Raw genomic sequence first — 14,543 nt, 5'->3', positions numbered from 1 at the left:
ACAAATCCTCCTGACTTTGCGCATGATGTTACTTTATTAAATTTAGATCTCAGTAAATTGAAAGAAACGATTAAAAGTCATTTTAAAATTACTATTGATCTTTTATTTCGGAAATCAAAAAAATAATTTCGTGTAATTATTTGCCAAAAAAGGTTTACCGCCTCATTTTCGTAATATAGACTTGCCTTTGTATTAGAAAAATAGTGTTTATTTCGAATCTGAACCGTATATTAACAAGTTTAAAGTACACTTTTCATTGTCTTGATTCGCTCTTTTTAGGAATTCGACTACGAACATATACACACCCATAGATTGGCTGATATCATAACTAGACGGACTTCCCTTAAACTGCACGGGAAGTCCGTCTACTCGCCGAATTTTAAAAAATACTATTGTTTTTGCTTAATTTGTGTTTGAAATGATATGTCACTAAAGCCAAAGAGAATAGATAGTGTAGAGGGGTCCTGTCATAGTAAATTTTGTAGTCACGGTAAATTTACTGCCATCTATCGACACACGACTAAAACTCAAAATGAAAACGTATATAATTATCAAAAAAATGTATATATATGGATAAATGATTTTATTATTTTTATATCATTTTGACCCTAGTTCATTCACTGATATCTATGTGTTAAAATTGTTAAATATGAAACGGTGTCGTCACGCCATCTAGCCGAGCATAGGCTAAAGGTGCGTGCGCCATCTATCCGAGAATGACTTTTTCTTGATTTCCGAGGCACGTTTTTTCCTTAGACTTTATTCATCTTATACGAAGTTACATATATATGTCTTTGCTAAAGCTAAACTATTAATTATTAAATTCTTCATCGTATGCGATTACCAGCGGTAACATAGGTGATAATTAACGGAACTAAATCACTCCAAAGTGAAAAAAAAAAGTATGCCGGTCTTGCCCACAGTGACCTTACCTATAATCGGGAAACGCGACCATATCGGTTAGTCCAAGCGGTCATCCCATACGCTGCGCTCGCCAAGCGGATGGAACAGCAGCCTTGAGGATTACATTACTTTCACCTAAATATTTCAGTTCTGCAATGGTATTCAACTTGGTGTCCATCATATATTATAATAAAATAACATTTGTAAAAAAATTTTTTAAATAAGATATTTCTCAGCTCTGTAGGGTTTTTGGACTATTTTGACGCATGGTCCTTTAGTCATCTCTTATAGTGTTTGATTTTTCCCCACTGTAGGTATGTAATGTATGGTTAGTAAACCTTGAAGTTTAAAATCTTAAAAATAAGGTATTCCACGTTTACGAGTAGGAGTAAAGAAGCCAGCTGTAGATCGCCTTCTGATGTTACTTTCTTAAAAAAAATCTACGTTACTTGTGTCTACATCTGCATGTGTAAGAATAAAATTTGTAAAAATATTTTTTAAATAAGATATTTCTCAGCTCTGTAGGGTTTTTGGACTATTTTGACGCATGGTCCTTTAGTCATCTCTTATAGTGTTTGATTTTTCCCCACTGTAGGTATGTAATGTATGGTTAGTAAACCTTGAAGTTTAAAATCTTAAAAATAAGGTATTCCACGTTTACGAGTAGGAGTAAAGAAGCCAGCTGTAGATCGCCTTCTGATGTTACTTTCTTAAAAAAAATCTACGTTACTTGTGTCTACATCTGCATGTGTAAGTATAACGCAGTACCTATAGTTTTTAGTAGTATAATTTTTCGACGATTTTGTGTAGTGTCTAACCACATTGTTGCCTATGAGTCAACAACTTAACATACATTTTACATGTTCGAGCCGTTTTGTATGTACTTTGTCTTTTCACTAGGTGTAGTGTATTTATAGTACCATGTATTCTGGTAAATACTTGACGATGTCGGGTAATGCCGAAGATCACCAAACATTTCATAATTAGAGTCGATTTCGGGAATTGCCCGGCATTCATACGTATTGGGAACTACCCGGATACATCTTAATAAGTACTGCCGGGCTAGCACATGATTTATCTCGCCGCGAGATTTATACATTTAGAAAAAGACGGGTAGTCTATCTCGCGGCGAGATACTGTCGCGCCAATCATGTGCTTGGCCTACTGTATTGTAAACGCGTAAAACAGTCCAAAAAGTTCGAGGCAATTAACGTACAATCGGTAATACATTAGTCACATTACCTACAATGATATTTACAAAGATAATGATATCCGTCGATTATATAAATTATTAATTGAAAAACATGAAAGTGAATGGAGAAATTAATATTGTCTCAGACCGAACGTTATGCAAAATTTTCACTGTCACATTAAAACAATGTATTTTTGAGAAATTAACATTATTTATTGTAAGTCAACGGAGTCTAAATAAACAATCCGTAGAGTAGATATGTATTGTAAGCTGCAGAGATAACTGACCCCCCCTGCCTGGAAACTTGTTACATATACGATTGACATATATATTATATACTTCGTAAAGACGGGTTTAACGGGCACTAAGAAGTGGGCCAGTTCGTTGGTGCGCATGTTAGCTCGGCATTACCTGTATGAACGGGCCTTCCTTTGACTTGTACCTACCGTACCGTCACGTCATGTCCTCGCGACGTTATGTACCAATTTAATAAAATACCCGAGTAAACGTCGTTGTATAATCGACATGCTTCAAAATGTTTTATTACTGATTGGTTTAACTTCAGATCTCAGGATTATAAAAATAAAATGCATCATAAATTACTTAAAAGATTTACTTATATTTTAGTTATATATATTGAAATATATACAATGTTTTTTCCACTCATTCTTAGTGTCTAGTGAATTTTAGGGTCATTTCGATGGATAAATAAAAACCTTATATAAAATTTAACACAGTGGTCCAGTAAGCACACTGCCGAGTTTCTACATCAATGTTACATCTACATGTTGCGTTCAAGTAACTAATTGTACCACTTACTGAAAACCATATCACTGTCTTAAAACAATCCTGGCCCTCTCGACTCGAGAACCTATTGCAGCACTCATTGCCGTCAACATTTATAAATGTAGCACACTTTACAGTCATCAAGTCATCATAATTTAATGGCAAATACTAAACCATACAATGCGCTAAAATTTGTTCAGGCCCTCCCACTGCCGATTCGGCAAAGAAGGAACTTTAAAAGAAAAATATCACTATCATCTAACTTACAGTAGGATCTCAAAGCAATCAGCAAATTGTACTTGCCCCTAAAAATTCTTACAAAAATGCACAAAGCATTTACAGATTTTACATTTTAAAACTCATCGGGAATGTAAAAGAATCTGCCGTGTTTCGATAAGCGATTGCTTAATAAAAATTGATAGCTTAAATCCAATACAGTCGAACAATTTAACTAGTTTGATATAAAAATACAAAAGCGGGGCAAGTAACCAAGGCGCGCGCGATGCGAGAGAACCAGATCAATACAATACACAGTAGTGTACAAGCACACATGATTCAACGTCTAAATAATTAGCTACCTAAATTGGACTAGTTTGGCAGTGATAATGTCCAGAAATGTGCGCAAACCACTCATCCAATTTACGTCATATCATTTTGGTGTCCCATGAAAACGTGCGCCCGCGCCTCGATCCTACGCGGCCGGCCGCCTTGGTTCCTTCGACCCCTAGCAGATGTGAAACAACAGTGTTAACACACATAAATACAATCACCAGCAGAATAATTGCTCTGTTTCTTGTTTCGTGATGTTTCTATTTTTTCTATAATAATTTAAAATTATCAACTTTTAGGCCATATAGGTATATATAAACAATCTTTCTGTTACAACACAAATAATTCATAATTACATAGTTCCAGTGTTATTTCGAATACTGCTTGACAATCTAAAAGACAAATTTAAAGTAACTCAGAATCATTAACATTAACATTATGCTATAGGTACCTATAAATAGTATGTTTCGTAAGTTATCGACTGTATTTTCAAAAACTCTACTACACATATATTATACTGTAATCACAACTACAAAATTAAACTAGTTCCAAATCATACTAAAATAATCTGTATTAAAGTTGTATGCTTCGTCGCTGTATCAAAGTTATAGAAATTACAATAAATAACCAACTTAAGTCTGTTTTATTCACAACAATGCATATTTAGAGTTCAGGAGTCCAGCCGTCTGAAGAAATATACATATTTTATTTATTTTATCAAGTCTGTTTGTAACATTTTATTATAGTCGACATGTAATCAATACATAAATAATCATACGGCTAAATCTATGATATCCAATAGTTAACATGTATGCAAACAATTTGTGAAGGAAAGAGGCCAGCTTTCGGTGCTAGTCGTTCTACTTTGAAGATAGTCAACGAAGCTCACTCGCCAATTCAGAATGTATAAGAGAGCAAGCATCAAATGTATGTATCAAGCACTAAACCAATAAAACATACCTTTTCAGTGATAAAATTTTTAACTAGAACATGTCACAAAGTTGGATCCTCGTCGTCCATAAACATATAAATTCAACAAGGCAGGGCAAGGCAAGGCAAGTGATGGCAGGGTGTGTTTGTACTGTTTGTCTGTTTGCTTGCTAGCTGCTTGGTATCCGTCCTTACACAATTGTTTGCATTGGCTACGTAGCTGCGGGGCCGCCGCGCCGCGCGCCGCGCCGGGTCGCTCCTCTTCGCTCGCGGGCTCGCGCTCGCGCGTGTGTGGAGGTACCCGCGCGCTATCAACTAGATCACTATTCCCTCCAACGACTATTATTGCTTAAGTATCCCTCCTAAGATAGAGCGCGTCGCTATTCATTTAAATTTCACACTCGAAAGCAATTAGTACCATGAGATCTGAAGTTTCCAATAAGAATTTATAATAACGAGAGATCGATATTTTAAGGATGCAAATGAAAGAACGCCGCATTTGAGGACATGACATAGTTAAAAATATTAATGTGAAAAGGTATTTCCTATTGGTTTATGAAAGCCAACCAAAGAAAAATCGTTTCTTACCGGCACGTGACAAGGTACGAGCGAACACCAAAGCTGGCTTCTCCTCCTCATAACAACTGTTTTGTTCTTTTACAGGGCAGACTTCGGATTGATTATTCACATTGAATCAAAACTTTAGGTGGTATCCCCTCTACGTTATCACAGTAAACAAAGTTATTTACGACACTTTCAGTACTCACACTCACTCTTTTCCCACAAATTTACGACAGATTTATTAAAGGGCAATCGATCCATGGATCCACGACAAATATTGCCATAGACCTAACCACATCACTCGTATATTCAACACTGGCGATATGACTTATTCGCCTCGCCTTGCAGTAAGTATGAATATCATTTGTTCAAATTTATTTTGGCCGCACATACTCCATTAGGGTTTGAGTAAATTCATTCACACATTCCAACCAAATGGCATGCATCCCAAAAGTCAGTTGCAAGCCATTATGAAAATTCAACATCAGACGCAGAATCAGACAAATTGACCTCATTCATTCAAATCAGTCATTCAACTAAATGGACGCATAATTAATCTTTCAACTGAACCACACACAAACACTATTTGATAAAAAACATACCCTCCTTTCTTCGTCAATCGGGTAAAAAAAATAACGATTGCCACAAAAAGGTAGACCATAATAAATTACGAGATAATCTTACTGTGAAATCTTAAATAAATAAAACTTATAAAATGTAAAGGCCTTTCTTAAAGAGTGAAATAATAAAGCGCCCTAAAGACTAGTACATCTGGCAGCACGTGCACGACCTCCTGGCAGACGATATACGGCACCCGTCTCATACTATACGATATCAGATATCGGTGCCGCGCCGCGGGGCGACCGGTGCGCGCCATTTTATACTAGTCCTTATATGTTTATATTATATATTATATTTGAATATAATGAATGACAAGCGTGTAATGTATCTCATTCAGACTATGGGCGACACAGTTGTCTCCATGGCATTCATTCTGTCACTGACATCAATACAGAGACTAGAAAACATATTGGATAATAACTGCCACATCTCTCATTTAAAAAATCTATTTTGGATAGACTACAACAGTCGTTCGCACTACAGAATACTGGCATAGGTAAAAACCATGTCACAGAAATGTTGTGTAAACAAAATTTAATGTTAGGCATTAAAGATGTCGAGCATTACGAAGAATCCTTACGTATTGAAATATTTTTCTTAATTAAATGCAAGTATCATTACAATCTAACAATAAAACTGTAATTTACATCATGCGGTACGAAATAGTACCACTCTATTGCATTGATAAAATCTTATGAGTTTTATCATAGACGACGACCGTCGTGAACGTCGAAGTCGGACAGTGAATTAATAATTAATCGAATGCCGCAACGATGTGACACGCGCCGAAGACCACGTGCGTCGTACGTAAACGTACTGTGCAGCTGTGTTGCTAGTGCCGACGCCATCGCCATCGCCACCAAGCGCAGAGGGGCGCGGCGACTGCTTCATTCGGCGCGTGTCGCATGCGTTTAGTTTTATAATCGACGCCGTGCACTGCGGTTATTCCTTTGACCCAATACATCCCAGTTCCATAAACAAAATTAGCGTTATTAGTCAAAACAAAATTATAACATGACTTAATTTTTAAAATAAATAAAATAATTTTGTGATATCGGATGAACATGAGATTTAAGGGCCAAGATGATGTCGCCATGATTATAAATAAAAAGTTGAAAGTATGTAAATACTACACCCTGCAAGCACATGTATTAACCATATAACTTGCGCAATTTGACGAGATCCTCCACGAACGTTTCGTATACTGTTTGATGAGTTAGTAAGTCGGAGCGACTACCTCTAGAACTGGTATACCGGGTCAACGGGGAAGTGTGGGCGCGGCGCCGCCACGAAATCTAACCTGCTTCGCTGTCGCTGGTGTCGGAGGAGCTGGTGTCGGTGCTGGACGACGAGTTGGACGAGTCGGACGAACTGGACGAGGAGGACATACCGCCGCCGCCGCCGCCGCCAGCTAGTGCTTCCTTTGAGCCTTCTGAATGCGAACCAGACAAATGTACACATTAACACCGTAGACATAACAATTTGGGACAAATTCGATACAAATCCAGTATGTTTAGTAATATGTATTCAGCAGCTTGAACAAGGGTACTTTGCTTCTTAAAAACAGTGAGCAAAATGCGATTTTGCTCACTGAGTGAGACAAAATGACATTCAAGTGACATTTATAGTCAAATGTCATTTCAACATGCGGGGTCTAATACAAGTTCGAAATACATGGGTTCTATTATCTCTGTCCCTTTCAGACTGTTAGCAAAAAGTAACAGACAAAAAAAAGTTGAAACAACATTCAACGGTATATTGAGGGTTTATAATAGACCCCCGAAAACTTCAGACCGCATCGTTCCAAGCCACGTACGAGTATGAATTCTTAATAATTAATTAATAAAAATAATGTTTATGATTTGATAAAAACTGATAAAATACTATATTTTAGGTATGTTATTGTACAATTAAAATAATGAACTCAAAAAATACACAGATTATCACGCAAAATTAACTATTTTACTTTTAAGAATTTCTACAATTGTTGACAAATAGTACGTATCCGCAATTCGGACCGTATCTTACAAAGTTTTTTTTTTACAAAAAAAGAGTTGTCGATTGAAGTGTCAGTTGATGTTCGTTATTTCCATAATTATATTACTGAAATGTATTATTACGTTTTGTTTTTGTGTTCGATTGCGGTAATTAAACTTAATTGTTTATATATCTTAAGAAAACATGAGTGCAGGTATTAAGTGATGAATGAAGAAGGATTACATTCTTCAAGTTGTCTAATAGGTATGTTCTCACTGCCCAGGTGAAAAATGTTGTGTACTACACGAGATTAAAGTTATTTACATCTCGTGCGCTTTTGAGTCCCTACTACGCTCAAGATTCTAAATTAGATTCACTCGCTACGCTCGTCAATTTATTATAGAATCTTTCGCTCGCACGGGACTCAAAATAAGCACTCGAAGAAATATCAAACTTTGATCTCTTGTTGTACAAATAACTATTGTTTCTAAAGCTTACACTCATCTTATTGTAAAGCTAAAGTGGTGACACTGACAATCCAGTACTAGCAGTGTTGGCAGGGCTGCTTATGTTGTCAGATATTTTATTTTGGGTGCAAACCGATAAGTAGTAAACCTTAAATGGATATTTAAGACAAAAAGGACGAAATATGTTCTGTGTGGTGTGCGTTTTTTAAAAGTTGATTATTAATAATAATCAACCAGCAAAAAATGTTTTCTATAGCTAATTAGAACTCCTACCTTTTTTCACTTGTTGCTTCTTAGTTGTTCCTAATTGTCCAGACACATCTTGCAGTCGTTTTTCTAACTCTTGTTTCTTTTCCGCCATTTGTTCATCTTTAGATTTACCGGAGACTTTACGATCTGAAAAAAGATGTTCTTTATTTTATCTTCATAGTTATATGAACGCCTTACTATAGTTACTATTTACTTGGTACCAGGAATCTAACATTTTAAATTGCATGAAGATAACTATAATGATGTTATGTGGAGCTGTACACTCAGCATCACACATATAGTGACGGCCAAAGTGGCCAATTATATCGGAATACTTCCTGATTTCTGTAAAGTCTATTTTTTCTTTCCGTAGACTAAAATGACAACCACAAATGTCAAACGTAGAAATAATGTGACCAGCTTAAAACAAACAGTGCTGATCTTTGATTTCGGGTTGTGAATAACCGATAAATATTAAATTAATTTTAGATTCAAAATAAACAATAAATGCTACTCGCTACATGATAGGAAATAAACAATAAATAAAATCTACTCACTACTAATCTAATCAAACATTAAAAAAATGACATTGACTTATCGCCGACCTGACGCAACGCCAAATCGCTTTAAAATATTAGAAATATTGTGTATAGACCTAGATACAAAATTTCTAAATACTTCAAAATGATGGCATTTTTACCTACACTATTTCATCCTTTTAATACCTCACCTAGTGTCCCCTTTTAGCACGTCACGGATTATCCAGTCATTGTGTTACAGACACTTCATCATCAACAAATATAAGTACCTCCCAATAGTTTATTTTCGGTTAGTACCGGTTGTAGCACATCACTATTTATAAGACGTAAAAAACTAGCAACACATGAAATGTCATTTTAGTCTATGGAAAGAAAAAATAGACTTTAGTAACAAGGTGTGATCCGTTATATTTGGCCACTTTGACCGTCTTTATCTAATTGATGCTGACTGTGCTGTGTACAGTCGACGTCAAAGATATGTTTACATTTTTCGCCTTATTATAAAGAAGTAAGGTGCAGAAGTGTAAACATATCTTTGAAGTCGACTGTACCTTGTCATAACATTAGTCTCGCAAGTGCGGAAGCACGGGAGTACTCAGTATCTCGATGGGCAATGTCGTAAATAAATGTGTATTCTAATTTGTCTATTCTGTTCCCGAATGTTAAGGATAAAGATGTAATTTAACGCCAAATTTATTGTCATAGACCAAAACTAAGTGGAGACCGGTTTCTACCGCCACAAATCAAAACCACGACTTATGTTCTTAAGTTTCGGGAGCAGGCGTGACACATTTTTGCATTCTGTGACTGTATGACAGATATGCATCTTCCAAGCGCAGGACAAGTGAGTGCAACCTCCTATTGTGAGAATAGATAGAATGTTAAAAAGTTTAGAGGAATTATTAAGTTAATAAACAAATGTAATTACTATATCATGCGGTAAGATCCATTGCTAATAAAAACTGTACTGTTACACAAAATAAAACACGTTTATACTATGTATGTTATTTTTTAAATTATATTGCCATTTGGACCAGTTGTAATCATAAAATACTATTTTATTAGCAAGAGATGTTAAATAAAGTTACTAAGAAACGCTAAAAACGTGGTTAGCAATCAGTAATTAAAAATTAATCAACTATGAACTACAACTAAATGAAAAGAATTAAATAAAAAAATGTCACACCAACATTATTTTCCTATAGAAACAACTAGATAAAAATGTAGAAGTTGAAAAATAAAAACAACATTTAGACAGAAAACACTGAAATACAACAACAGTAATACGACATGGAATGGTATAAGGTATATTAATTGACATAGGTAAACAATGTCGGCTTGACTCACAATGCGGCTTACGTGTCTTTTTTCGAAGACAAGAGGCTACATAATTTTCGAGCTCTCGGAGGGTAGATGGCTTGAGGGTCTCGAAATCTATCTCGATCTCGTCTGGGTTAGAGTCACGTAACGACGGTTCCCGGCTCTGTATTATGTGCACCACCTTGCCCAGTTTATCGCCTGTGAAAACGTAATACCTATATCAATAATGTTCATACAGTAATTAATAGTATGTACTTTTGTTTCGGGAGCTTTTAAAAACGGTGTGATGTGGCGTAAACAAAGAGCAGTACCATTAAAATAACCCAACAAAAATAATCGGCCAAGAGCATGTCGGGAAATGCTCAGTGTAGGGTTTCATAGTTACCATTCTGTCAAAATAGGCCAAACGGGGCATTTAGTAAGTATCATAAGAGAGTAACTTTGCAGCGCTTTGTACTTACGTTTTTTTACTAAAAAAGAAGATTTTTTGCAATAACTCACAGCGACTAAACCGATCATGTTCGCTATAGTTTTCATTGAAAGTTTTTATTAAGCTCTCGTTTCAGGTATTTTTTTTTTCATATTTTTTGGACCCGTGGTTCAAAAGTTAAAGGGGGGTAGACATATTTTTTTTCTTTCGGAGCGCATATTTCCGAAAATATTAACTCAAAAAATAGTTTTAGAAGACCCATATTCGTTTTGAATAACCTATCCAATGATACCCCACACTATTGGGACAAAAAAAAAAAAAAAACTGTTTGTATGGGAAGTACCCTAAAAAAATTATTTTTTATACTTTTTATTTTACCGTTCTGTCGCAATATATGATTTATGTATCCATGCCAAATTGCAGCTTTCTAGCAGGGATATTGCGGATGCAGATCTATTAACATTCGCTGGTGCGGATATTTAAAGGCTCGCATCCGCGGATGCGAATGTCAAGATTAGGTACTTAAAAAACGTCAAATATTACATTTTTAGTAATTTTTATTTAAAAAAAACGAAACGTTTAATATTTGAGCAAGAATATAGGTTTGTTATATTTAATAAACAGTAACTTGGCCGGCTTTTCTGGATCTAGACGATTTCGTTATAGGTATTGACGAAATTACCTAGCCGCCGCTAAGACGTTCCTGTACCGAATTGTTCCACATCCGCATCCGCATAAGCTCCGCATCGATTTTATGCGGATGCGGATGTTGAAAATAATGCGGAAGTTCCGCGGATGCGGATATTCGCAACATCCCTGCTTTCTAGCACTAACGTTCACGGAGCAAAGCCTCGGACAGACAGACAGACAGAGAGACATGGCGAAACTATAAGGGTTTCTATGTGACTGTACGAAACCCTAAAAATGTGTACAAATAGCTGTAATCGTATAGAGGACGGACGTCTTACCGGGCAGCTTGTTGATATCGAGCGACAGCTGCCGCTTCTCATCGTAGGACATGGGCTTGGCGACGTCCTCGTCGTCGGTGTCGGCGTGCGGCGGCGCGTGCGCCGCGGGCGCCGTGCTGGGCGCAGAGTTCTTCTTCTTGCCCGGCGCGGACGCCCGAGAGCCGCCCTTGCCGCCGCCGCCGCCTCCGCGCTTGCTACCGCCTTTGCCGCGTGCGCTCCCTGTACCTGTTACACCAACTGCTTTCCTATACACTGTATTCTAGGGCAACTACGGATGACATATTGTTACTTAGCGTTTTAAAGTGTTCCAAGAAATATAATTTTGTATTCACACAAGCATAGTCAAACAATGTTTTACCTATATTCTCTGCAATATTGTTAGCCTTGGCGCCATAGCCCGCCACTGCATTCGCCTTCGGCATTGCACTGTTGACCATTTGCTTCTTTGATGATTTATCTTTAACCTTCTTTTTCGCTTTTTTCTTGGTATTGGACTCTTCCACTAACTTTCTCATTTTCTCCTGCAATGCGAGCAACTCTTTCTCTAGGAGCTTTACTTTATTATTTCTTTCTTCTTCAGAGTCATCTGAATCGGAGTCTGATTCCGAACCCGACTCTGAACTGGATGCAGAGCTTCCTTTATCCATGTGAGGAACTCCAACATGTATGGGCTCATCAGGAATTTTAGCATATCTGTAAAAAAAGTTCTAGGTTTATCTTGTGATCGATACAAACAAAGACTTTGTAGGCAAAAGACTGCTTGACAACTATAAAAACACAATAATGTCAAGTGTTAAACTGCCAACGCAACATCACATATTCTGATGCTTTTATTTTCTTACACGAGTGGGTCACCTATATGGATAGGATCTTGCAAACAAGTATCTCTCCAGAAACATAGTTTGGCAGACGCTTACCTCATTTCAAAGACATCTTGTAGTTTTCTTGCCATCGCCACAACATCGTGGTCTGGGGGGTTGTACTTGTAGCAATTTGTGAATATTAAACGGACGTCAGCTGCAAATTCTGCAGCAGTTTTATACGCTCTGTTGTCCATCTTCTGTTTCACGGTCCCGAGATCCATAGGCTTCTTAATTATATCAAAATAGTCATGGAGTCCAAGTAATTCGGCATCCACAGGTTTGTAAAATGGCCAGGCATAGCCCTGTAAACAAATGTTCCCATTTAGTCGAGGCTGTGCTTTACGGAGGCGAAGAACATGCAGGTATAATCATAATCAGAAACTTACCGAATGCTTTTTAGAGAAGAGCTCTTTTAAAATTTCATTGCAACTTTTGAGAGCATCAGATAGTTTTTCCTTGCCCTTTGCGAGTTGCGGGGTCAGAGCGGCGTGGTGCGAGGCGCCCGGCCCGCCGACGCCGGGCGATAGCGCGCCCATCTTGAATGAGTCTTCGCCTGTCCTGCCAGCCTGCGCAAAACCAACTTTGTTAACACGGGGAATATTCTACTCAAATAGTGTAATTACTACAAACACCGGGAAACAGGGAATTGCCAGCAGAGTGTCATAAAAAAATTATATTCACAAGGCCGGTAGTTCCTATCTGGGACTTTCTCATAAAATGCGTGGATATACAACCTAAAACCGATAATAACTTAAAACACCAATGTTTCGCAGCCTATTATGCTTATGACGAGGTGATGACAATATTTCTACGCATGTTTGAGAAAATTAAATTACTAATATACGTAAAACCATGCTTTAAGTATAAGTATTTAATGAGGTATACGCAGTGCATTGAAGTGCAGTAGTATCAACTCAGAGACCCAATAATAGTGTGTTTATGATTTTCAGAGGCTGAATTAAGTGACTGGTTAAAATACCTATCAATATCTGAGTTATATGCCGAGTTTACAAATAGTGCCTTAAAGTATATTTTATTGTAGTCTTTTTTTAGACTTAGGCAAAATATGAACTCCGCGCATTGCAACGCAGTTATTTAGTTGTTGTTACAACTATTACCTTGAAATGTGATTTAGATTGCAGGAGTGCTAGCTTTACCCTATAGTTCATTTTTTTTAGCATTAGAAATAAGGTAAACAATCTTGATGTGTCTTTTAATTGAAAAACACATTTTAAAAATAAGTCACGGCAAATATGTAACAATTATGAATCTAATACGATCATTTATATTCTTCTGCTTTCATAAATAATAGTTATTGATTTTTAAAAAGCGTTTTTCAATTAAAAGACATGTCAAGATCGCTTACCTTCTCAAGTTCTTTCTAATGCTAAAAACAAACGAACTATGGTAATCAACGCTCATCGACAAAATTTAACGTAAAAACGTAGCCCCTAAAAAAAGCCTATTTAGCTCTTTAGCCCCAAGCCTTAATACGGTTATTAGCCCCAAGAGTCTAGGATCTTAAATAGAACTAGGCTCGGGGGCTAAAGAGCTAAATAGGCTTTTAGCCTTTTAGGCGTCAAGAAATGAGGCGAGCCCTAAAAAAAGAGCTAAAAGGCTCGAGTCCTTTGGATCACTAGCAAAGACCGCTTATTGTGCGTATAATCCCTACTAATATTGTAAATGCGAAAGTAATTCTGTCTGTTACCCTCTTTGTTAAACCGCTGAACCGATTTACATGAAATTTGGTATGGAGATAGTTTGAGGCCCGAGGAAGGACATAGGATAGTTTTTATCAATAATTATCATCGCACACAGACGAAGTTGTGGGTAGAAGCTTGTCCACAGCTTACAGTGCTTACTCCCTTAAATTTAGGCATATGCCCGCGAAACAACAATATTGTATAACAGAAGAATGCTTGGCCAATTATGGCCTCTTGTAAGTCATTTTGGTCTCTCGTAATTATAAACACACTAAGCGTATGTATTCATAGATCTAATTACATATACAGCATCCGACTATTAATAGCGCAATTGTTAACCAATAACAAGTAAACGATAGTCTGCAAGTTCTGCGACGTGTTAATTCCATGCAGTGACGATTTAGGTCAGGTTAAAGTCTAAGCGTAGCGCAGAACTTTGTGCGGGCGGACAAATACGGCTGCGTGCTATATGTAGTTCGCTTCTG

The 14,543-nt window shown here is 37.0% G+C and overlaps 1 protein-coding gene across 8 annotated transcripts in view; it reads right to left on the bottom strand.

The window, feature by feature from the left end:
- The window catches only part of LOC134804188 (bromodomain-containing protein 3-like), a 43,596-nt gene that overhangs the window by 10,629 nt on the left and 18,424 nt on the right, over positions 1-14,543 (bottom strand). For 5 of the 8 annotated variants that reach the window (XM_063777122.1, XM_063777128.1, XM_063777126.1 and 2 more), the window contains 7 exons: positions 12,742-12,921; positions 12,410-12,657; positions 11,851-12,185; positions 11,493-11,729; positions 10,122-10,292; positions 8,260-8,382; positions 6,843-6,974 (listed from right to left, as the gene is read on the bottom strand). In XM_063777122.1, the coding sequence (XP_063633192.1) occupies positions 6,843-6,974; positions 8,260-8,382; positions 10,122-10,292; positions 11,493-11,729; positions 11,851-12,185; positions 12,410-12,657; positions 12,742-12,921 (1,426 nt within the window). The remainder of the gene's footprint in view (positions 1-6,842; positions 6,975-8,259; positions 8,383-10,121; positions 10,293-11,492; positions 11,730-11,850; positions 12,186-12,409; positions 12,658-12,741; positions 12,922-14,543) is intronic. The other 3 variants (XM_063777123.1, XM_063777124.1, XM_063777125.1) reach the window with 3 other exon arrangements.

This window comes from Cydia splendana, chromosome Z (genome assembly GCF_910591565.1).
Source record: "Cydia splendana chromosome Z, ilCydSple1.2, whole genome shotgun sequence".
Lineage (NCBI taxonomy): Eukaryota > Metazoa > Arthropoda > Insecta > Lepidoptera > Tortricidae > Cydia > Cydia splendana.
This window is presented reverse-complemented; position numbering and strand designations above follow the sequence as displayed.